Genomic DNA, 26,665 nt, shown 5'->3' with positions numbered 1-26,665 from the left:
ATGTATTTTGTGAAATGATATTTGCTAATCGAGTATGTTTTGACGGTATATGTGTGCTGTGTGAATTTGAACGCCTGAGTGGCAATTTTGGTGATGTATCCGTGTGGATTAATATAACCGGTGTGATGTGGATATGTGACCGAGTTATATTATTGTTGTTGTTGTTATGTAATCGAGTCGTTTGTATGCACATCATAACATTTCAATACGTTAATGGCGGAATGCCGTTAACAGATGGCCTGCGGGCATTGGTTACCAGTAGGAGCTTAATGCTCGGTAACGGTATATTAGCCTGAGTGGCAAGAGGTCATCAGTGGGAGCTACATGCTCGATGACGACAGCCTGCGGGCTTCATGAGTGGAATAAAGTCCCAGCATAATGCTCGGCAAGGTGTATTTGTCATAATGACAAGGAGGAGTTTTACTCCGGATTTGGTACCACATGCATATGCATAGTCGAGTCTCATTCATCATCGTCTGTCTTTATAATTTATGTTATCATTCATGTGTCACATTACTTATATATTGATTGTGGTTGACTTAGTGGATTACTTTGTTGTATGATTCTTGATGATACTTGTTGGCATTACTATATTTATCATGCTTTTCATTATGAATTATATTCTCACCCTTCTGCCTTAATGTTACCTACTCGTGGGTAATGTGCAGGTGATCCGCAAGTGTAGGTGCTCTTTTAGTAGTCGTCCGTTTTGGTGTCGTCCGCTCGTGATACGTAACACTTAGGGGAGATCGAACACTTATTTTGTAGATGATGCTTATAGGATCCTTTTGATGTATATTTGATCCTTTGGATGTATTCATATTATGCATTTTGGATACCTTATCATACGTTGTATTTTGGAGGAATGTTGTGGATATTCTGTTTACCGATGCATATATATAAGTATGAATACTATCAAGTGTTTATGAGAATCCTTCCTCTTTAATTATTTGTGTTACACATCTTTTACGAGTATGTTATGTTTGGTAATGTGGTTACTTAAGTGTAATACCCTAATTGTTTTTAAGAATTTAATTTTATACTCTGATATTTGTACCTATATGCCTGGGTAGAATTGGGGTGTTACATATATCACATAATTCGCACATTAAATTATTCACCAATTGCACATCATACACTCATCATGTAATCAATATCAATAATTACCACAAGGTAACAATATCAACACATGTTATTCACATATAACATTTGTTCATGACATACGCATACATAAATACATGTAGTTTGCCAATTGTACACCATACATCAAGTAATCATTCACAATGAATGCATCCAAATAACATATGTTCATTCACACAATTTCATGAATATCATATCACATACATATTCAACAAATGTCATCCACAATTCATCGATTCATAACTCACATATACATAATTACATGTTATTCACACAACAACATCATAATTAATTTAATAAGTGCCAATCAATTCTATTCTATCACATAGATAATAACATTGGCTTCCTAAAGCGTTAAACGACGCATAAAAAGGAGTTACGGATAAAAAATTATGACATTTAGAAGTTTCATAAAATTTCACACAACAATGTTCGCTTAACGGCCTCCCAGCGCGCTTCACCAAACGTAAAACAGAAACGTTCCACTTTTGCAATCTCGTTTAGCGGACCAAGTTCGCTTAGCGGACTCGCGATTTTTCAGATTTGCTCCCAGACTTCGCTTAGCGGCATGAGCTCGTTTAGAGGACACGCGATTATGTAGAAAAATTTGCAGAGAACTCAGTTATGCGAAATGGTGATTCTATCACACTAAACCACTTTCATACTACTAGAAATAACACTTACAACTACTATTTAGCATCTATTACCAACAATTTATACCAAAACATGTTTAATAGCACAAATCTCATGAATCTAGCATAAACCCTAACATTTTCCAAATTATGAAATAGAGAAATGAAGAATCCTAAGCATACAACTACCCATTTCATACATATATACTCAAGATAATATGGACTCTCCCCCTTACCTCAAGGTTCAATCTTCCTCTTTCTCTTCTTTTTTCTCTTTTCCCCTATTTCTTCTTCTTTCTCTTCTCTTGAGCTTTCTCTTCATTCTTTTCCCAAAATGAAAGTTATGAGAGGCTAACCTAATCTCCTTACTATCTTTCTCAAATCAAATGGACTTAACCCACTAATTTACCCAATGTTATATTTCTACCACTTAAGCCAAATAACATATTATCTTATAATTCTCCTAATTACTCAAATAGCTCAATTAGCATAATAACACACAATTAAATAGTTATCATACCAAATAATAATTAAATAAAACAACAATTAATAAAAACACCAAATTAAATAATTAATAAAATAGCTAATAAGATCGGGATGTTATAGATAACATCTAGTTAGATATTATGTATCTATAAATGAACAGTAATTTATAAATAAACAAGAAAAGGAAAAAAAATACTCTTCCGTATATGCATTTACGGAAGGACCTTAGTTTCAAAATTTATGGTGCTTCAGTAGGTGCATCTACGGAATGCCATATCGTTCATCTCTTCCGTAGGTGCATCTACGGAAGGCTTTAAAGCTCAGAAACGTAACAATGACGTAACTCCACTGTTCAATTTCCCGAAAACTCCATTTTTTGGCTTGATCGTCGGTAATAAACCCCAAACAACACCTACATTGTCTCTAAACAATATCTCTAAACCTATCCTATCATTTCTACACCTAAATATCAAATTCTAATTCGATTTTACAAATACTCTAAAATAACTCAAAATTTCAAAAAGTTACCGATTCAAATAGAGATTTGTTTTTAATGTGGACAACGTAGCCGAACTCGGGAGAAAGAAATTTGAAGTTTGAAATTTGGGATTGAGAGAGTTTGAGAGTGTTTGAGAGTTGAGAGTTTGAAATAAAGAGAATGAGAGAGGGGAAAGGTCTGACGCAAGCTATAACGTCAAACCTTCCAGTAGATGCATCTACGGAAGAGTTCTGTAAGTGCAGCTACGGAACAAAACAACCTTAAATAAAAAAGGTACTTCCAAAGGTGCATCTACGGAAGCACGAAGACATTTTTGTCGATTCGGTGGTACGTAAGAGATTCATATGGTGAGATGAGAAATTGTCTTCTAATTTCTAAAACTTCCCTTAATTAAATATTTTATTCCAAACAAATACATCAAAATATTTTAATATTAAAATAATAATTAAGAAAAGGTAAAAAAGTACTTAGAAACGTGAAACGGTGGTTATAAGAGAGAATGCATGAAGCTTTTCCGCTTCGCTTGAGAGTGTAGTGCGCAGTTTCGGCTAAGGAAGAGACAAAATCGGAAAGCGAAAAACCCGTAGATTCTATCGCCCTTTCTCTCTGTGTGCTTGTGTGCATTGTGTACGGCACACAAAGCCACTGAAACATCCGCACTAACTCCGTTTTCTTCCGATTCCGAAGATCCTTTCATTCTCCTAGAATGAGTCGCTACGATCCAAACCCTTTCGAAGAAGAAGAGACTCATGTCAATCCCTTTGCGGTTAGTTCCATTTCTTTCCTTTTTGCTTTACTTCATTTTCTGTTCTTGCTTTTTCACGTTTCCTATTGCGTAAAAATGTGGATAATCGCTTTTCGCTTTATCGTTGGAGTTGGATTGAATTTCGATAATCCTCTCAATATTTCTCAGTGATGAACAAAATGTAAGTGTTTGAAATGGTTAATTCACAATTTCTTCAGCGACTGTTCAATTGATATACCTAACAATTTGAAACTTGGAAGCCAGCAAAATTATAATGTATTACATGTAAGATATCTAAAAACCCCTTTGTATGTGCTGCTGATCTGATGTCAATGGATCTGATTTTGTCTTCTAGTACATTGTTAATATTGGCGAGTCTTGCATTGAAGAAACGACTTGAAAATATGTTTATATAAGTAGGAGACATCCATTTTTTTAGGGTTAAATTAGGGGCAATTATTTTTTAAGATAGTAACAGAGTCTATCCAAAATCTATTGGACCATCTGCACTCAGGCCGCTCAAGTCATTCAAGTCATGTTGGATGAGATATGACTTGAAAATAAGTATAGAGCTGAAACATCCCTCACCTTACCGCCTGAATTCGTAGGGCTGAGTTACTCTTAGCTTACCGTTTACGAAGTATGCATGGAAATTAGCTTGTGTTTGATCAGTCATTAGCAGGATCTTGTTTTTCCAATTAGACATATACTTGATGTTTATAGAGAGATTGACATCTCACAGAATTATTACATTTCTCACATTGGATCTTTAGATTCTTTGTAGACGGGTTTCGTGATTCTCAAATAACAATTGCTATTGTTGATTTGAAACTGCAGATATTTAGTTCTTTTTGGTTTGCTTTCGTATTTGAATATTACTTTAAGGATCAAAATATTAAGCATTTTTGTTGGTAATATTAGGATGGGACAGCTAAAAAAGGATCTGGGCAATCAAGTTATGGTGGAGGGGCATTTTACACTACTGTAAGTTTTCCTCATTCTCTAATTGATACCATTATACATTAACATACAGCATTTTGTAGGACAATATTTTGACAAAGGAATCAATGATTGTTTTAGCTTTTTGATACACATCTTCTATATTTTGATGCAAGGGTTTTAACCGTATTGAGTGTTACTTTAATTTGAACTTTAGATTTTGTTGGATTTCTCCCATTCAAATAAATTGGAGATTTATATTTACTTGATATGCTAGGAAGGACTCATTGGTAAGGTTCCACCTAAGGAAAAGGTTTTAGCTTATTTTAGTTAATGACACATGCTGGTAGTTGTTGATTTGTGTTATTCAATTGTTGAAGTTGATTGCTTGTTGCTGAGTGTCAAAAGGTTAGAAGGATTGGATTCTCTCTCTTTTTTTTATTTGTGGGGTGAGTGAGTCTAATTAAGTTTGCAGCACAAGAACTAATGTTTTTTAAATCATTATTAAGTATGAGTAAGCATGGTAGAAAACAATAACCATTAATACCTATGTAATGCTTAGTTAAATATTAACTTGATTGCAGTTTTTACCCCTTTACCTCTACTGTTAACAGAATTGGTTCCCCCATTTTAAAATCGTCAAATTTTGGTCCTTCTCATAGATATTTGTACTAAATAATAATAATGTGATATGTTGTAAATGACATGACCTATGATTGGATGATGCATAATCATCCAGATTGATTAATTATTTATGTCATTAATTAAATTTTAAAAAAATGAATAATTTCTAAAGTTGAAATTGATGTTTTTACGGGGTTTTCTTGCAATTTCATGGACATTGATCATTTCACATCATTAGATCACATCTCACAAATCTCATCATTTAGCGCTTGAGTTTAAAAATTTGAGGGAGGGACCAAAATCGGAGTAATTTATAATGAGGGACCAATTCCATGAGCGGATGAAAATAGGGGAACCAGTACTGTGGTTAAGCCTAAATTATTTGGAATACTTTCTAAAAATTGGTTGTAGACTTATACATGGAAGATAATTATGTACTCCTATATGGACGCTTTTCGTGGGAGATTATAATAGGAGGAGAGTTCTTGTAGAGAGAAAATGTGCTATTAGGTTTCACTTGGTTTAGCTGTCATCTCCTACTATGCTGGGAAAACCAGAATGTGGAACTCTTGAGGTCTTGAGATAAAACTTCATGCTGAATGGTCACAGAGTCGTTTATTTATTCCCATGAAACTGATGATCATGTGGGTAGTTTGTAGAAATAATGATGTTCTCCTACCATGGAGTGACATGTCATCCGGTTTCTGTAGAGAATAGGGCTTTTGTAATCAATAAGTTGGGTCTAGATCAGGTTCATCTGTTTCATCCGCAACAAAGTACAACGTGAGGCAGGGTTTACTTATTGAAGGATATACACACAACACATTTACTTTCAATAAAGCCCATGAAATGAAAGTAGATGGATGATAAGCATGGTTCTATCTGTTTGTTAGTTTGGTCGACAGTGTATTGGTGGTGGGGTAGTTGGAAGACACCTGTAAGTCCCTTTCCATAGCCAATTGTTAATTTAATTTAGGAGCTGCATAAGGGTTTTATTAAGGTGGAGAATGGCAAAGATGCACTCTCATTGTGAAGTTTGTCTTGGGGGTTAAGCAATGAAGTACACCCAGTTTCAATGGAGGGTTTCTTAAGGCATTGTTGGTTTTGTATTTGGAAAGATAAAATTTGGTCAGTACATAATTTTAATGAGCAGAGGCAGAGAGGCAGCTTTGTGCTTCATAACGCAAAGAGCCGGTTTGTGGAAGTAATTTTACGACGGTTTCTTTATTTTCTTGGCACTTTTTGTTTCTTTCTTTTATCAGATATTGATTTGGGAGGTCTAGTGTAAATGTTTGGTTGTGATTTCAGACCATTTTTTTCTGATGATGTGTCAAGTGTCAACTTTAAAAAGAGAGCAATCATGTATAAGGGAGCAGTTAGCAACTATAATGATCTGTTGTCCCTTTTTTCTCTTCTCTCTTGGTCTCATTTCCTAAAACTTTGTTTCTTTTCAAACATGAAACATAAAGAAAAAAATTATTATTTATAAATTTACTATGTAATTGTTTGAACTTGAAGAACCCTGGAAGTGTTCCTTCTGCGACCTCAAGGCTTTCACCCCTTCCTCCCGAGCCTTATGATCGTGGGGCAACTATTGACATCCCTCTTGATAGCTCAAAGGTAGCCTGGGTGTGAAAATGTTGAACTATAATAATATCAAATCTATCTGTCTCAATGCTGTTATTGCCCCAAGATTTAATATGTTCTTATTTTTAGGATGTCAAAGCAAAGGAGAAGGAACTTCAAGCTAAAGAGGCTGAACTGAAAAGAAGGGAACAGGTGATACATCCTGATATATTACTTGATTTTTGTTGTTGTTGATATAGATGATATATTTTTGGAACACAAGTAGCACACTTGCAAGTTAGCAACTTGGTTAGTTAGTCATATAATTCAATATAGTTTCTACTAGTTTATATATAGGTGCTGCTGATAAACTATTGCTGTTGATTAATATTAAGGACGTAACTGGTAGCAAGTGGAGTTTATGTTAATTCCTTGATGCGTCCCACTGGCCACTTGCTCTTCTATTAAATGTATTGGCATTTGTATATTGATAGACCTTCTATTGAGTATTGAGTCAGTGTTCTGTACACAAACTATCTCTACTTCTACCTTTCATAGGAAAGTTTATTTGGCCATAGGAATATACTATCATTAGTAGTGCCAGGAAATTGATGTATCTCATGATATGCTGTAGGAACTAAAAAGAAGAGAGGACGCCATATCACGAGGTATTTTAGTTCATCTATTCACAAAGAGTCCACCAAAAACAATTTCTTTATTTTGGTGTTTTACAATTCCTTTTTTTTTGCAGCTGGTATTGTAATAGAGGAAAAAAATTGGCCACCTTTTTTTCCCATCATTCATCATGACATTGGAAATGAAATACCAATACATCTTCAGAGGATGCAGTATGTTGCATTTACAACATGGTTAGGTATGTTGAACTCCAGAACTGCTGTCTAAAATGTTTCAGGTCATAACTATCTACGTTCTTGCTGATGATTATTATTATTATTATTAAAACAACAACCAAACCTTATTCTACTAAGTGTAGTCTACTACATGGATCAAACTATGCCATAAGGTTCTATCAAATACCATGCTTCTATCCAACTCATTAATCTCGAGATATTTCTTATTAGTTTTTTTTATAAGTACAGTTGACATTTAGACATACTAGGGCTAATGCTAGGGTAGACCAATCCACTATGTGGTCCATCATGGACCATGGCATCTTGGAAATAAAAATATATTGTTATAAAGTCCTTCAATTTCAATTCCACAGTTTTTCCCGCAAGAAATCCTTATTGTATCTTTCTTCTCCCATCTGCTCTCTCCCCTTTATGTTTACAAAGTTACTTTCACCATAGATGAGAACTATATGAGTCCAATTCTTAGCCCACCTTTTGTGTTGTTGGAGAATGTGTTGTCAACAAAGTTTAGTAAAAAAAATTGAGAAGGAAAGGAGGAACGAGTTTCATTTTAGTAGATATTTTATCTGCAAAATGCATTATTTCTGTGTGGCAACGGATAATGTTTTTTATTTTATTTTCCTTTAGGCGGGGAAGTTTGATCTTCCTTTTTCCCCTTACAACCCATTAAAAGTACCACACCTCCATTTCACTAGAAGTGTATTATACATATTTTAGAATACTTTAGATTATCTTGGATATTATTTTAGGAACGATTTCTATATTTTTATTTTATTCTATTTCATGATTTGTTTCCTAATAATATAATTAGAATTGAACTTAGTAATTGTATAAATCAGTGTTAGTATAGTATCACATCAAACTAATATCAATTGAGATCATTCATAATGTCATGCTCTCTTTCCCCACCACTATCTAAAGCACTAATTTCAACAGCATATTTTTTCTTATTTTCTTTGACTATTGTTGTATTATATCTTAGTTTTACAACTTTGTTATAATCTGCAGGTTTGGTTCTGTGTCTTTTGTGGAATATAGTGGCAGTTACCACTGCTTGGATCAAAGGAGAAGGTTTGTCTTATAACTGAAAATTGGACCATCAATCTGGTTAGGTCATGTTTCATTTTCAAGGGTTTTGTCTTGCCGTGCAGGTCCAACCATCTGGTTTCTTGCTATTATATACTTTATATCTGGTGCTCCAGCATCCTATGTAATGTGGTATCGCCCCCTTTATCGTGCTATGAGGTAGTGTTCAATCTGATTTAACATATATATTTTTTAGTTTAGCATTGAGATATTCATTCGAGATTTTTTCAGCCTAAAAATTGATATATATATATATATATATATATATATATATATATATATATATTCTAGCTAAGCTTCAATTAATTATGAAACACAACACTCTACAATAAAAGCAGTTTCTATACCTGGATGATATGCAGGAAGAATGTGAGCCTTCTAACTTCTAAGGCAACTGTAATTATAAGTATTGACACTTTACAATTAAAGCAGTTTCTATACCTGGATGATATGCATTTCTATACCTGGATGATATGCAGGAAGAATGTGAGCCTTCTAAAGCAAATGTAATTATAAATATTGAAAAGCTAGTCAGAACAAAATCACCTTGTCCAATATCTTGATCTTATCTTTTGTGGGAAGGGACACCAAAAGAAGAGGGTGGGTAGAGTGGGTGGATTTTTATTGATGGTTAACCTTCTTCCAATTTGTGAATAAGCAGGACACATAAATGTATTGGTTTGGTATACCAATTCTAAATTCCAAACCAAACTGTGTTTGTAGCATTTTTTTAATCAAATTATTATACTTTTGAATTTTTGTTATGGTTCAATCCTGCTCGGTTTGCTTCGTTTTCTTGGCTGAACTGTACTATACAACAACAACAAGCCTTGTACCACTAAATGGAATCGGCTAGATGGATCAAATTCCGCCATAATGTTCTATCCAATACTATGTTTCTTTCTAATTCGTTAATCTCGAGTTTTTTATAGTTTCTCTTATAGTTTTTTTTGGTCTTCTTCTACCTCTAGTTGTTTGACTCCTCTCCGTCTGAACTACTCCTCTTACAACATAATCTACCAGTCTTCTGTCTACATGTTCAAACCACCTAAGCCTATTTTCCATCATCTTTTTTTCTTTAGGTGTTACCCCAACACTTTCTCTAAAATTATCATTTCTAATCTTATCTCGTCTACTCTTTACCACACATCCAACACAACATCCTCATCTCTGCTACATTTACTTTATTCTCGGGTTGATTCTTATGATTAGAATAGGGTGTGATATGTGAATAACAAGCTCATCCAAATCTGCTGTGCCAAATAGTGTTCAAAGTAGTTTCCATAGTATTATTCTGAACGAAATGATCACATGTAAGAGTGTTCAGAGAGGGAGATGTTGTAGTGTTGAACAAACCACCAAAGGTGTAGAGACACCCTAGAGAGCCTTGTAAGAGAACTTCAGATTGAGGCATGAGACTTTACCAAACACTTATCAGCATGGGATTCAAAAAGGACATCATTAACCTCAGCAAATTTTCTAACATATATGAGATTTGTTCTAATATCAGGAACTGGTAATAGTTTTTGAAGTTTCATTTGTGTGTGTGCTTTGTGAGTTGAATGAAATTTTTTGGAGCCAATAGATGTTATGGACAAACCTTGACCATTGTCATGTAAAACTTGATTAGAACCTGGTAGAATTCTCCATCATGAAAGCAGTCTGAATAATTGGTGTAACCTGATGTGTTGCATCTGAATCTGGACACTATTGCCCTGTAGAAGGACTGAACATGGCTTGACTATCATTGCTAGAGCCTATCAGATGGGCCTAAGTTGTCTTGCTTGAGGAATTTGAGCTAACCTAGATGCAAGACTATGTGATGCTCTATTTGCTGAGTGAGAGTTGCATTGATTTGTATTAGGTATCCACTTATTCCATCCTGGCGATGGAGCTTCCTTCCATGCTTGAGAATTATTCCAAGATGTAGGTTCGAGCATCATAGGCATCATGGATGAGTGCCTGTGATAATATAACAAATATTGGCATCTCATGCCTTGGCTTAGAGTTGATCTTCTGACACTAAACCTTGGATATACCTGCAAAACGACCTCCTTTATCCACTGCTAAAAGTATGATGGAGGTGTTGAATTGGATTGAGGTATGCTCTCAGGTGTGAAGACATTAACAACTCTATTGAAATACAAGAGACTAAGAGACATTTGAATAAACCGTGTGTTTTGTTAAGCACTATGGAGACTTTATTATATATAGAGAGATTACAACTAAGTATATGATATAGTCGATGTGGGACTATTCTATATACAAATATTCTTAACACTATATATTTACAAATATCAACACTCCCCCTCAAGCTTGAGCATGTAAGTCAAATGCACCAAGCTTGCCACATATATAATTAGTTCTGGGACTTCGCAGGGATTTTGTAAACACATCTGCTAATTGATCATTGGAGTTGACAAAGCTTGTGACAATGTCACCTGATTCAATCTTCTCTCTGACAAAGTGACAGTCTATCTCAATGTGTTTGGTCCTCTCATGGAAGACTGGATTTGAAGCAATGTGCAATGCAGCTTGATTATCACAAACAAGTGTCATTGGTCTTGCTTCTTCAATTTGAAGTTCTTTGAGCAACTGTTTTAACCAAATGAGTTCACATGTAGCCATTGCCATGGCCCTATACCCTGCCTCGGCGCTTGATCTTGCAACTACATTTTGTTTCTTACTTTTCCAGGATATAAGGTTTCCTCCAACAAGTACACAATACCCAGAGGTGGATCGTCTATCAATGGGTGACCCTGCCCAATCAGCATCGGAGTATCCAACTATCTGAGTATGTCCTTTATCTTCATACACAAGGCCTTTTCCTGGAGCACATTTGATGTATCTTAGAATCCGGACAACAACATCCATGTGTTCTTGGCAAGGAGAATTTAAGAATTGGCTTACCACACTAGCTGCAAAAGAAATGTCGGGACGAGTGACTTTGAGATAATTCAACTTTCCAACCAATCTCCTATACTTTCCTGAGTCAGATAGGGGCTCCCCCGGACTGGGTAGGAGTTTGACACTTAGATCCATAGGAGTATCAGCTGGTTTAGCGTTCAACAAACCTGTTTCTTCTAAAATATCCATAGCATATTTCCGCCGAGAAATCACCAAACCATCTTTAGATTGGGCTACCTCAATACCTAAGAAATAGCGGAGTTTACCAAGACCTTTTGTCTGAAATTGATTCGAGAGATGTTGTTTTAACTGGAGTATTCCTTGCTGATCAATGCCAGTTATGACAATATCATCCACATATACAATGAGATAGATACACCCTTGGGCAGAGTGACGATAAAACACAGAATGATCAGCTTCACTACGGACCATACTAAACTGTTGTACTAGAATGCTGAATCTGTCAAACCAAGCTCTCAGAGATTGCTTAAGACCATAAAGAGACCTGTGTAGCCTACAAACCATATTTGAGGACTCCCCCTGAGCAACAAACCCAGGTGGTTGCTCCATATATACTTCCTCTTCAAGATCACCATGTAAAAAGACATTTTTGATGTCAAGTTGATGAAGAGGCCAATGTTGAATGGCTGCAATGGCTAGAAGAAGTCTAATAGATGCCATCTTGGCTATAGGCGAGAAGATATGACTATAATCCAATCCAAAAATCTGAGTGTATCCTTTGGCTACCAAGCGAGCTTTAAATCGATCAGTCTTACCATATGGACCAACCTTCACTGTATAAAGCCAACGACAACCTACTAAAGATTTTCCAGGGGGTAGAGGAACCAGTTCCCAAGTACCACTGCTTTGAAGAGCATACATTTCGTCAATCATTGCTTGCCTCCACTCAGGGTGAGATAATGCTTCACCTGGAGTATTAGGAATAGAAACAGAAGACAAAGAAGACAAACAAGTATACTGCAAAGGGGAAAGACGATAATAACATAAATCAATTTAATGTGGAGAAGGATTTCGTGTTTCACGTATACCTTTTCGAAGAGCAACCGTAGGGCTAGAATGATCGGGAATAATTGGAAATGGGACTGTCGGAAGAGGTGTGGGAGTACTGTCTTGAAGGGGTTCCGGAGTTAACTAGACTCGAAATAACCACGTGCAACGTGAAAAATCATCAATAAAGGTGACAAAATACCTAGACTCTAGTGTAGAGACAATACGCGAGGGACCCCAAACATCGGAGTGAACTAAAGCAAAAGGGGACGAAGCTCGTTTATTGACTCGATTGGGAAATTGACTACGAGTGTGTTTTCCTAACTGACACGACTCACAATGTAAATTAGACACCTTAGATAAACTTGGAACCAACTTTTGTAGTTTAGGAAGACTAGGATGACCTTACTGAGCATGGATAGTGAGTGGAGAATCTTTGGCTGAACAAGCCTCAGATGACACTGAGAGGTAATAAAGGCCTTGAGACTCACATCCGACGCCAATCGTCCGTCCCGAACTCCGATTCTGCAGGATAACATTACTGTCAGTGAAGGTGACAATACAATCAAGAGAACGAGTTAAACGACTGGCTGAAAGTAAATTAAATGGACAATTAGGTACATAGAGAACAGGAGTAACAAAGAGAGAAGGTAGAATTTGAATAGTACCAATCCCTTCAGATTGGGTTTGAGAACCATTGGCAGAAGTTATAGTAGGTAAGACACCCGAGGTAGAGAGGGAAGTGAAAAGATTTTTATTACCAGTAACATGATCAGACGCACCAGAATCAAGGACCCAAGGTCCATGAGAGGATGATTGAGAGAGACAAGCAGATGAATTACCAGTGTGTGCAACCGAAGCAGTAGAATATGAGTTCTGATAATTTTGATACCACCTGAGAAAATCATCGTAGTTTGGCGTAAAGTTCTGAGGAGTAGCCATGAGTATCAGATCTGGAACAGTTGCACGGTGGCGAGTGGGGCGCTGGAAAAATCGTCGGGATCGGCCAGATCGGAGGAGGCGTTTCTGCCGGTAGGGTTAGTTTGTCGAAAGGTCGCTGAAAACAATAGCGGCAACAATGGATGGCGACGGCAGTCCGGTGGTGACTGGAGAAATTTGAAAACGGATGCCGGAATGAGTCACGGAAATGTATGGAAGGCAAATCAGAGTTATGACACGGTTTGCCAAAAATTTCTCACCGGAAGATAGTGGGTCAACCGGGTAAAGCACGGTAAAGGGTTGTCTCTCAGCAGGCTCTGATACCATATTGAAATACAAGAGACTAAGAGACATTTGAATAAACCGTGTGTTTTGTAAAGCACTATGGAGACTTTATTATATATAGAGAGATTACAACTAAATATATGATATAGTCGATGTGGGACTATTCTATATACAAATATTCTTAACACTGTATATTTACAAATATCAACCAACTCCTTGAGTAATGTTAACTCAAAGAGGTTAAGTTAACGTGATTTTCTTTACATTTATAGTTAGTTACAAATCTCTTTTAAGACTGTCTAGCTATACTACTCTATTAGTTGGTTTAGTTCGAGTTTGACAAGGAAATTGCGTGTTGGGCGCTGTATCCAACCCGTTGAAAGCTGAACAAGTAGGGTGACAAGTTAGCCAAAACCTGGTCCAATCCAAGCCATGTACACCTTTACATATGTTTCAATATAACCTTTTGTCACTAGTCTTGTCTTGTAATGATTAAGGGGGCCATATGGTTTGTGCTTTACAGTATAAATCCTTCTGTATCCAACATGCTTCTTGTCTCCCTACTTCTCAATAATTTTCCAAGTATCATTTTTTTCTTATTTCATCACTTGTAGCTTGAGCCCAAATGTTACATTTCAATGCTTCAATAGATCATAGCTTGAGCTCAATTTTACACTTAAATGCTTCTTCCACAGATGATATGATTATCGCAAAACCAATAACTGCAATAAAACTACGACATGGCCTGGAAAGTTGTTTAGAGGAAACATATTGAAAAATATGATATCTATACATGGAGGGGCAAAATCTTGTATCTTTTCTCCAAGCAATGGGTAAATTATTCGGATCAATATCACAAGTATCAGAATTATGAGAATCACCAATATGAGAATCGTTTCCTGAAGCGGACTGAATTTACTTTTTCTTTGATACACTATAATTGGTTTCAAAAGCTTGATTCCTGCAATACATAAGACAATTGAGGAACTAAAATAGGACTAGGAGTAAATTCAAGACTATGACTAGGAGTAGGTTTACTCACACACACCATTGACACAACACAATGGATGATAACTCAACTTTAGAAGTATACTCAATAGGATTAGGAGTAGATTCACTAAAAATAGGAACTGAAACGAATGTTTTAAGGAAACTATGACTAAGGATTAAAAACTCAAACTCGGTCTTATTCTTTCCCGTTTCAAGATCCCGAAAAGTACAACAACAACCAAGCCTTGTACCACTAAGTGGGATTGACTACATCGATTAATTTCCTCATAATGTTCTATCCAAATTGTTAAACTCAAGATTTTTTTTAATAACTTTTCTTTTAGTCTTTCTAGGTCTTCCACTTTCTCTAGTTGTTTGACTTCTCTTCATCCGATCTACTCTCCTTATCATAGAATCTATCGGTCTTCTCTCTATCTGCCCAAACCACCTAAGTCTATTTTCCACCATCCTTTCCATTATAGGTGCTACCCCAATACTCTACTATTTTCTTTTCTAATCCTATCCAGAGTTATTAATCCCGGCCGCTATCCCGGCGCTCCGTAGCGGAGCAGCACCCTGCCAGGCGATATGAAGGGTGCGGAGCAGGAGATGAGAAAGCGGCCGCTTCAGCCGCTATACCGGATCCCGTGTCGTGGAAAATTCCTGGGCGGAGCGGCTCCGGTTCTTTTTTACCTTTTTTTTACATTTTTCTGGGCAAAATTAACAAAACACCCCTGTGCAAGAGAGAGGTTGAAGAAGAAGTGAAATCTGATTCGTAGAGAGAGTGAGAGTGAGTGAGAGAGAGAGGTTGAAGAAGAAGTGAATTAGGGTTTCCCAAGATATGATTCATAGACTGAGAATGAGAGAGAGACGCAAAGCGAGAGAGAGGTTGAAGAAGAAGTGAATTAGGGTTGATTGGTTGAAGAAGTGAGATCTGCGCCATCGTGGAGTTAGAGATAATTAGGTTAACATACTGCATATGTTTTTGCCGGGTAGTGATAGTGTACTAACTAAGTATCAATCTTATTATATCTTTATTCAAAAAAATCATATCTTATATTATTTCCTATTTTTTATAACTAATTTTGTATCTATCTATCTATTATCTTAAGATAATATATAAACAAATTATATATTTTTTGAGTCTATTTATTAAATATTTAACTTATTTATTAAAATTAAATTTAATTTGAATCTTTATGTTTTGAATCTTAATTAAGCATTATTCTTTGTTTCACATTATATTTTATGGGTGGTTTATAGATTATTATATAATTATTAGTATACAAAAATTTATCCCGCTATCCGGGATGCCGCTATTCCCACTATTCCCATTCCCGGAGGTTGGCCGCTCCGCTCCGCTATCCGGGATTAACAACTCTGATCCTATCCTTTCTAGTCTTACCACACATCCAACGCAACATCCTCATCTCTGCTACACTTCCTTTATTCTCGTGTTGATTCTGAAGCACTCAATATTCTGTCTTGAAATGTACAATGAGAATGAAACAATATAACTGCACAATAATTATCCTTTGTAGGCTTGTGTATAGAGATAAGGTTGTAGTGCAGAAGGGGACTGCGAAACACATATTTCAATTTAAAAGATTGAATATCAATGTCTACATAACCATCAACTCGAGTATGAGGAACCATTGCAACAATAATATACGAAATGCAGGAAGGAGAAATGCTCTTCAAAAAATATTGAGAGGCAAATGTCAATCGATGAGTGACTCCAGAATCAAAGATCCAAGCATTCTTAGAGCCAGTATCGACAACTTTAAAGGCATAAATTATAAAATTATAATAGATTTATTTTCAGCCATGTTGGTTATTGAAAAAGTGTCTTCGCAAGAGAACAAGATTTTTTTCCTGCAAATAATACTGGTGTGTTAACAATGCACGCGAAATAGATAATGTCCTCAAGATGAACAATGTACACGGATTGAACAGTGTATACGGAATGAACAGTTTGTTCGAAATGAACTGGTGCTCACCTGATGAACAATGTTTGCACTGAACAATCTTTCTGACGAATAGTGTTTCTGGATTTCAAAAAGCTCACAATGAAGGCGGACAAAAGAAATAAACCGCAATCAAGGAGGAAAAAAATAAACTGCAATGATGACGGTTAGAGTTTAAGCCGAAGCAAAACCCCCCCTAAAATTTGGAGCTCGTGATACCATGTAGAAAAAGTTTTTCAATATATTTTAAAGTTGTAATTTTCAATACTAAAATTAACTTATTTAAATAGAGATACATCTAAACCTATTTTACTTAATGTACTTAATATGATAAAGTAAAATAACTTTTATAGTCTAATATTTACAATACATATTGTTTCTTTTTATAAATTGTGTACCATCTCACTCTACAGGACAGACAGTGCTCTGAAGTTTGGATGGTTTTTTGTCTCTTACATGGCAAGTTTATATATTTTTTCACTACTCATTTATTCTACACTTATTTTGCTAAGTGCTCATCTTCTTTTTCCGATTTCTACAAGCAGTTGCACATTGGCTTTTGCATTTTTGCTGCAGTTGCTCCACCCATTATCTTTAAAGGAAAATCTCTCACGTGAGTTCCTTCTAATATTGCATTTTATGTTTCTCACTTGGAAACTGATATTATTATTGTGACTGATCTTTAACTGATTTATCTACCGGTGGCAAGGAAAACATCGGGGATTGCTGAAGGATTTTGTGATTGAACTTATTGATTCTCGATTGGGGAATGGATAAACTATTAACCAAAAGAACATAAGTTGGAAATATTTACTCTGCATAATTTCCATGTACTAAAAGATAATAACTACCTGATAATAATAATAATCAGTTTATTGTATTGCTGTGTTAGGTTGGTTTGTATGTTCTCCATGATTTTGACGTAACTCAGCAATATGATCTAAAAAGTCTTTTTCATTTTATTTAATTTGGTATTCTATTTCTGCCCAAACTAATGGTTGTAATATATACTGTTAAATATGAACAGAGGTATTTTGGCTGCGATTGATGTGATAGGCGGCAGTGCTTTGGTTGGGGTATGTCCAATTACGTAATTCTTAGCTTCTATAGTTTCCAAGTTCCATGGATAATTCAATAGTTGTATATTATCATCTTGTTCCAGATAGGTATATTTTGAAGTTATGATTTCACGATAAATTGATGTTTGATACTTGTGCTTAATTGCAGATATTCTACTTTATTGGGTTCGCATTTTTCTGTATTGAGTCACTGATGAGCATCTGGGTTTTTCAGGTTATTATAATCTCAGCTCTGTAACAGCGGCAACTTGGTATTCTTTTGAATCTTCTTTGTGCCATTTTCTTTGACTTTTGATTTTATATTTGCTTGCAGCAAGTATTGATGTACTTCCGTGGAAGTGGCAAGGCTGCAGAGCTGAAGCGAGATGCAGCCAGAGGAACGATGATGGCAGCCCTATGACTTGGCATTAACCAATGTTTTCACCAGTGTTACACTCAAAAGATTTATTTTCTCTGTTACCAGTTCCTCGCACCTTTTGCGCCTTTCTTAATACTTGGACTGTGTTTTTGCTGGCTGTTGGGTTAGGGCTGAATTAAACCATATGATTAAAGAACTTACAGCTGTTGTGCATATATAGAGAACATTGTTTGAGATTGCTCTCTTGACACATGACTAGTCCCACACATTTGTTAAAATGAATTTAAACAATATTCTAAGTTTACATGTTTTGCTGAATCGACTCACATTCAGATTAAGGCACTAAGCAATACTCTTTTATTCATATGCTTTTGGGGTAAACGGTAGTACAGTATGCATCATCTTCATCCGACTGTTCTTCAGTTTGGAGGGATTTTGATTTCGAAGTTTCTTTGCTTTTGATCATTATAGCACTAAATTTGCTTTTCTTTGATAGTTCATCTTCATTGAGCGCAATGCATAAACTCATGTGAAACCCAGAAGTTCCCCTCATCTTTATAGCATTAAGTTCCTTTACTTCTTCACTAACAGAGGCTTTTCAATAATCTTTTGTTGAAATCACGTAATCATTTATTCAATGTTTTTATAATCTGCCATTTTAAAAAGTTCATACCTTTGAACAAATATGTTGACTTTTGCTTCTCTAAAATGCTGTCTTTGTCCATAGGAAATAGTTAGATTGTCGCCTGGCTGTGATTTTTCATCCACAGTATTGTTGACTTTTGGGTTTATTTTCTTTTTGATGTTACTTTATTTTATTAGTGTATTTAGTCTTTGATGGAGATGCTTATATTTTGACGAAACCTTTTTATATTATGTTTGAGTTTAAGACTATTATAGGTTATTTATTTTAACTTGAAAAAAAAGAAGCTAGAAAATGGAGCAGGGGAAACGTGCCTTCTTTTATTTTGGAAACCCACAAAAACAAAGAGATGGTTAATTAAAGGGAATTTCTTTTTACACTACACGGAAAAAAAAAAAAACTTTTGAAAACTCCAAAATGCTCTTCGGAGATGCATCTTTGAATGCATTTCATATTAAATTTTAAGGCGTTTCGGAGATGTTTTTTCGAACATATCTTATCAAATTTTAAGACGTTTTGGAGATGTATCTTCGAAAACATCCTATTCACATTTGAATGTTAAATTTAAATATTCAGGGATATTTTTGGACATGTATTTTTGAAATAATTCAGTATATACCACATTGCTGCATCAATTAGTTCACTCTCCTCTTTTCACTGCATAACCAAAGCCCTCCAAAAAATTTCATCCATTCTCAATCTATTTTTTGTCTTCAAACCAAGTTTCAAGTGTTTTATCTTGTCAAAGAGAGCATAAAAAGATACAATTTCAGGTAAACTTTCATCACTTCATCCCCCATTTCCTTGCATCGGAGCGGTTTTTTGGATCAAACATGCGGTTGGCACCTAAGATTTCAAGGGTGAAGACGAAAACATGCTTAAATATAGTCTTGTGCGACAAACACTTATTTCAGAGTTGACGACGCATAAGGAAGCTTACACACGATTGTATAGGAACTAGGAAGGATTTTCAATAAAATTCACAATGCTCTTATTCCAAGTGTTACCAGTTCCGCACCACCTGAAAAGTGGATGTGATTCCCTGAAATGGACCATCTTATAGCAAGTGCATATGATAGAGTGTGTATCAATATGACGAGATATGGTTTCTCGACGACATTTTTTTCATTTCGGAGTTGTCAACCTCAAGACCCATCCAGCCACATCATTTGTATTGGATATCTTAGATCGCTCAATTTTTTTTGATTTATTTGAAATTGCCGTGTCCTATTCCGGCTACGTCAGTGGAGTGGATGACACATTCCGTAAAAGAGGCAGAAAGTTGGCCGAATCACTTTTTGGAAAGGATGGAAGAATTCACGAGGTTGTAGGAGATTGAGAGAGAATCAAATAGGGAGAAGTCAAAGAAAGAACCAGTTTTATGTTGGGTTTAGGGAGGTTATGAATTGATGAAAATTGCATGGATTATTGATTGATTATGTGTTGTTTTGATGTGTGATGATGAATAATGATGCAATTGATGATTAACTGCCTGTATATGATGTTTGGAGTTAGTTTTGGACTCAAATTGGATGAGATCGCAGGATCCGACGCAGACCTGAAAGTCTGTGAAATCGCCAGTTCGCGTCGCGTCCCAGTGTTGGCGCTGCGAAGGCGTACTTGTTTTCTCGTTTCGCGCCGCGTGCATATGTTGCGCCGCGAACGCGTTTGTGTGGTTCAGGTCGCGCCGCGAACCTTGGTTGCGCCGCGTGCTGTAGCGATAGTTGTTTTCTTGGAAAAGTTAAATGATGTGTAACTTTCGAGCACGATGAATCTTACGAGATAGTCTACGTGTTTAAATGATGGAATGAGGTGTGAATCCAATTATTTTTTTAATATGATTTTATTTCTTGGTGAATGATGTATTGTACATATAAGTGATGAGATGTGTTAAATACATGCTATGCTGAAATATTAATCATGTGACGATTTGTTTAATTGGATGATGTATTGTTCACATATATGATGAAATGTGACAATATAAGATGTTGTTTTGAAAAACATTATGATGTGATGATTTGCTGGGAATTATATGATGTTGATTGATTTGTTTTGGAATGATGTGGATACATGTGTGTTCTTCTTATTGATGATGATGATTGATGTGGACACATGTATGTTCTTTAATGATGATGATGATGATTGATTGTATTTGAATGATGCTAATGTATATAAACATACCTTGATGATGATGAGGATGATGATGAAATGGGTATTTGATGATGTTACTCATTAGACTTGACGATGGTATAAGTATGTTGTATATGTTGCATTCATTCATGTTCATTGATGATACTGTATCCATAAGGGTGTGTTGGATCAGTGAAGGGCATGATTCCCATTGTGTGGAATCTGTGCTGGCAGGGCCGTATCTTGATGATGTTGGATCGGTCATGGGTTATTCCCATTTGATGAGGTTGGTACCACATGCATAGTGTCAGTTCATACATATGCATACTTTTATAACATGATTGGAAGTATTCCAGTGTTATAAATATTGATGATGTGTTGATTGCGTATTTTGTTGAATTAATGTTGAGTATGATTGTCTGTGTGAAAGGTGTGTTCTGTTGACGTTTGTGTAAACGATGGGTGTTCCTGATAATCTGAATATGATGAAATTGGGTGAATAATATAACTATGATGTGTTGTTATTTAAGATGCAATAACATTTGTTAACTGTGATGAGACTCACCCTTACTGTTGACATTTTCAGATTGAGGATAACTTCTTTCGACTTGGTGAGGATTAGCTCATAAGTCAGTGTATTAGTGTAGCGTCAGGTGTCATGCTCTGATATTGTAACACTAGGGGAACGCTAGCTTAGAGTTTATGATGATACTCCATCGTGTTGTTATTGTATTAAATTCTGTGGGATATTGCATAGATGATGTTATGCTTATCCGTATGATGAATTTTTTGCTGTGTTAACATGAGATGTTTATGAGTTATGATGAATTGTTCCTTAGTGAAAGCATGACAATGGATTTATGATAAATTTGTTTTAATTGGAATTGTGGCACCCTTGTTTTCATGTTTTACTCTGAATTATTTTATAAATTTCCGTGGGGTTTAGAAGGGTGTTACAATAATCGTGGCGATGAGCTGAGCATGTTACACTTTTGTTTTGTTAAAATTGGTTGAGATTTGAGAAAGTTTGAACTTAAAACCATGGTTGTTGTTGTTGCTGAACGAGGGAGAAGAAGATGGAGTTTGGCTCCATTCTTCATTTTCAAATGTTTGTTTCCTCTTTATTTAATTCAAGTTGTTTTAGTAACGACTACATTGTTACAGCTGAATTGATTAAGTGTGTTTGTGAAGCGTTTCCCTTAGGTATAGGGTTCGAATCCCCATCGCCCCAGACCTTTTGCTCTTTTATTTTTTTTACATTTTCTTCACTTGTTTTACTACTTAATGATCTGGATGGGCCCAATGACAAGCACACGTGCCTGGCCCAGTGGCTAATGTTTTGTGTTGCAATTGTGAGGGCCTGAGTTCAAACCTCACCATGACCAAAACTTAATTTTTAACACTTGTTTATTTCATTTTTATTTAAACTTTGAAAAATCACTAAAAATAGTAAAATTAATCTTTTTAACTTGATTTTTTTTGGGTTGTTTATTTATGTTGTCTATTTTTATACTATGAATAAAAATCCAAAAAAAACATTATTTATTTTGCCATAAAAAAATTAATCAAAAACAAGTCCTTTTATGTGTTTTAAAATATCAAAAAGTAATTTTCCTTTCAATATTTTCTTCAAATAAATTGCTAGTATTGTGATGAGTGTTATTCTAAGGTTAGGACCATGTCTCCTTAATTTTTATCATGTACCCTTAGACCAATTCCTTTTTAGAATTTGGTATTTTAATCATTAAAAAATCCCTAAGTTTCAAACCCTAATCCAAAAACTTCTTGATCTTAGTTTATCCATGTTAAATGTGATTTATTTACCTTGATCATTATCTTTTGTCCATGTACATATACTTGTTGATTTTATCCTTGTATTTTTGTACTTTTTATCCATTGTATTATCATTGTACATACTTTGTTTACTAACCCACATGCATAAGATTCATATCCATCATCTATCATATTCATTCATACATGAATTAATCCAAAGGTATTAAACATCCTTGTCCATTATCATTTGAGCTTAAATTGATGATTAACATACTCACTTATTTGTCTTTTGTGACACATGTAACACCCTTCTAAACCCCGCGGAAAATTTAACAAAAATCAGAGTAAACATGAAAAAGGGTATTACAACTCCAATAAAATAAACAAATATTCATGTCATGCCATAAAGGAACAATAAACCAAAAATTATTCAGATATCATGTTAACACAACGGAATATTCTTAACGACTGAATAATTAAACATCCAGAGTCGGAGACTCATGATCCATCCATAAACCATAAACAAAACAAGGATTTATCAACCAATCCTAAAATAACGTTCCCAGTGTTACACGACCAGAGCATGACACAGACCCAACTGACTCTAACGAACTACTTGACGAGCTAATCCTCACCAAGTACACAAGCTACTCCTCAATCTGAAAAATAACCACAGTAAGGGTGAGTTTCATCGGCATTAACAAATGTTATAGGAATATAAACAATACAACTTCATTCATACATTATTCACACAAATTCAATTATTTTCAGATATTATAACAACCTTCATCAATTACAGTCATTCATACCAAAATACACACAAATTATAACATTGGACAACTTCCATTCATGTTACAATTATACACAACAACCTAATGCAATGCAACTAAATGCACGTGGTACCAATCATGGGATAACTCATCTCACCGATCCACCACAATAAAGATTCGGCTACTTCTCTCACCAATTCCACACAATGGGAATTAGCTATCGTTGTCCCACCACCATAAGGGATACAACCCACAACATGATTATGAAATGCATGCATCACATACCGCATGCTAATCATCAATACCAAACAACTGAACAATCATAATCATCAACTAATGCAACAACAATAGCCACACAATAGTTATGCTATTTTTCAACCAACTCAAATATACATTTTACATCAGCAACACATGTATATTAATCATCAATGACAACCAAGACGAGTTAATAGCCAAAACATTCACCAGTGCATTTGTACGCATAAACCACCACAACTAATTAAATCAAGTGTTTTAAAATAAAATCGATTCACAACTCAAAAACACTATTTTATTGCGTAAATCGCTCAATTAGATTCACTGTGCTCGAAACGACACATCAAACGGACTAACAATTAAAAAGTTATGCATCGTTACACTTTTAAAAAGTCCCAAACATCAACAGCACGCGGCGCCAACTTGGTTCGCGGCGCCAACTGAGCATTCCAAAAATCCTTGGCTCCCTGCCATGCTATTCGCGGCGCAAACACCTGTACGCGATGCGAAACAAGAAAACGTTACGCCTTCGCGGCGCCAACACAGGTACGCGGCGCGACCTGTGCGTATCACAACATCCTGACATTCTGCCCACCTGTTCGCGGCGCCAACCCTGTGCACGCGGCGCGAACCGGCGATTTCAGAAACCCCAACCTGCAGAAAACAACATTCTATACATCCCAATGCCCTCAAAATCATACCAGTACGAATTTCAGAAAATGAACCACACATACAACACAATTTGCACATTTACACATACTTCTAATCATGCTTAACATCATTATTCAACACCAATCATCATTCACAACATAAATCGAACCAAAGTTCTATAAACCCCAAACCCCCAAACCCGACATACAATCCAATTCAGAATCCTAACATACAAACTCTATTGAATCATTCATACAACCCATAATAGAGGTTAATGAGAAGAATCCCCCCTTACCTCGATGTCGAATTCTTGGATGCCCTTGCTCTTCACTCTTGCTCTTCTCCCAATTTCACGTTCAGCTCCTTTCTTCTCCCTTTTGGTTCTTTTTTTCACAAAATCCTCCTCTTTTCTATTTTATGAAAATACAACCTTACTTTAGAAAAAAAAGGCTTTGCAACTGACACACCCCCCAATTGCTACTTGCGACACTGGCCCATTAGCCTTATTAATCCATATTTCTCAAATAATTCAATTAATTCTATTATTTAATAAAAAATTAATTAAATTAAATAAAGAAATTTATGGGGTGTTACAACCCTCCCCCACTAGAAAAGTTTCGTCCTCGAAAACATACCTTAGGCAAAGAGTTCCGGGTAGGAGTCCTTCATCTGGCTCTCCAATTCCCATGTAACATTTCCACCGGCTTGTCCTCCCCAAGCTACTCTAACCAACGCTATCTCCTTGCCACGCAATTGTTTCACCTTCCGATCTTCAATCCTCATAGGCAAAGCTTCAACTATTAGATTATCCTTTACATGTACATCATCCACTTGGATCACATGCGACGGATCAACAATGTATTTCCTCAACTGCGACACATGGAATACATCATGCAGATTTGCAAGCGTCGGTGGCAACGCAATGCGATACGCCACATCTCCTACTCTTTCTGAAATCTGAAACGGACCAATTAAACGCGGAGTCAACTTCCTTGACTTTAGAGCTCGTCCGATACCAGTCATAGGAGTAAATCTCATAAACACGTGATCTCCTTCTTGAAATTCAAGTGTTCTCTGCCTCTTGTCATGATAACTCTTCTGACGATTTTGAGAAGCCTTCATCTTCTCCTGAATCATCTTAATATTTTCCGTCGTTTCTTGAACAATCTCTGGTCCAATCACCGCACTTTCACCAGATTCATACCAACATAAAGGCGTCCTACACCTCCGACAATACAAAGCTTCAAACGGAGCCATACCAATACTCGAGTGAAAGCTATTATTGTAGGTAAATTCGATCAAGGGTAGATAACTATCCCAAGTACCACCTTTTTCTAACACACAAGCACGTACCAAATCATCTAGCGATTGAATAGTTCTTTCTGTCTGTCCATCCGTCTGCGGATGATAAGCAGAACTCAATCTCAGCTTAGTACCCAAAGCCTTCTGCAACCCTTCCCAAAATTTGGATGTAAACCTTGGATCTCTATCTGACACGATACTCGAAGGAATACCATGTAAAATCACTATCTTCTCAATGTACAATTGAGCAAGTCTCTCCATCGGGTAATCCATTCTCATTGGTATAAAATGAGCAGACTTTGTCAACCTATCTACAATAACCCAAATGGCTTCATAGTTCTTCACCGTCTTCGGAAAACCAGAAACAAAATCCATCGATATACTATCCCACTTCCATTCCGGAATAAATAACGGTTGCATAGCTCCATATGGTTTCTGATGCTCAATCTTCGACTTCTGGCAAGTCAAACAAGCATAGACAAATTCAGCTATTTCCTTTTTTATTCCAGGCCACCAAAACAGCTTCTTTAAATCATGATACATCTTGGTAGCACCAGGATGAATACTCAATCCACTACGATGTCCTTCTTCGAGAATACTCTTCCTCAATTCGGAAACATTAGGAACACAAACACGATTACCAAACCTTATAATACCATTCTCATTGATTCTGAATTCACCTCCCTCGTCTTGGTTAATCAGAGTCAACTTATCCACCAACTCTACATCAGCTTCCTGACCTTCTCGAATCTCTTCCAGAATACCACTAGTCAGCTTCAGCATACCCAACTTAACACTGATAGGAGTGCCTTCGCATACTAAACTCAAATCTCTGAATTGTTCAATTAAATCTAATTCTCTCGCCATAAGCATAGACATATGCAAGGTCTTCCTACTCAAAGCATCGACAACCACGTTTGCTTTACCCGGATGGTAATTTAGCCCAAAATCATAATCCTTAAGGAACTCTAACCACCTTCTTTGCCTCATATTCAGCTCTTTTTGATCAAAGAGATACT

At 36.0% G+C, this 26,665-nt stretch overlaps 1 protein-coding gene across 3 annotated transcripts; it reads left to right on the top strand.

Annotated features, from left to right (window-relative positions):
* Positions 1–3,254: 3,254 nt before the first annotated feature.
* On the top strand, positions 3,255–18,440 carry LOC131631335 (secretory carrier-associated membrane protein 1-like). 3 transcript variants are annotated; one of them, XM_058902127.1, is made up of 13 exons: positions 3,258–3,523; positions 4,424–4,486; positions 6,584–6,685; positions 6,782–6,844; positions 7,266–7,299; positions 7,383–7,505; positions 8,512–8,574; positions 8,655–8,748; positions 17,099–17,144; positions 17,231–17,298; positions 17,713–17,761; positions 17,913–17,978; positions 18,078–18,440. In XM_058902127.1, exons 1-13 carry the CDS (start codon positions 3,464–3,466, stop codon positions 18,162–18,164), a joined length of 918 nt encoding a protein of 305 aa, XP_058758110.1. In that variant the 5' UTR covers positions 3,258–3,463; the 3' UTR covers positions 18,165–18,440. The 3 variants fall into 3 exon arrangements, with proteins under 3 accessions (XP_058758112.1, XP_058758111.1, XP_058758110.1); XM_058902128.1 differs by lacking the exon at positions 6,584–6,685 and having other exon boundaries at positions 3,256–3,523; XM_058902129.1 differs by lacking the exons at positions 17,099–17,144; positions 17,231–17,298; positions 17,713–17,761; positions 17,913–17,978; positions 18,078–18,440 and adding an exon at positions 8,952–9,197 and having other exon boundaries at positions 3,255–3,523.
* Positions 18,441–26,665: the final 8,225 nt, after the last annotated feature.

Source organism: Vicia villosa, unplaced genomic scaffold (assembly GCF_029867415.1).
Source record: "Vicia villosa cultivar HV-30 ecotype Madison, WI unplaced genomic scaffold, Vvil1.0 ctg.000813F_1_1, whole genome shotgun sequence".
Taxonomy (NCBI): domain Eukaryota; kingdom Viridiplantae; phylum Streptophyta; class Magnoliopsida; order Fabales; family Fabaceae; genus Vicia; species Vicia villosa.
This window is presented reverse-complemented; position numbering and strand designations above follow the sequence as displayed.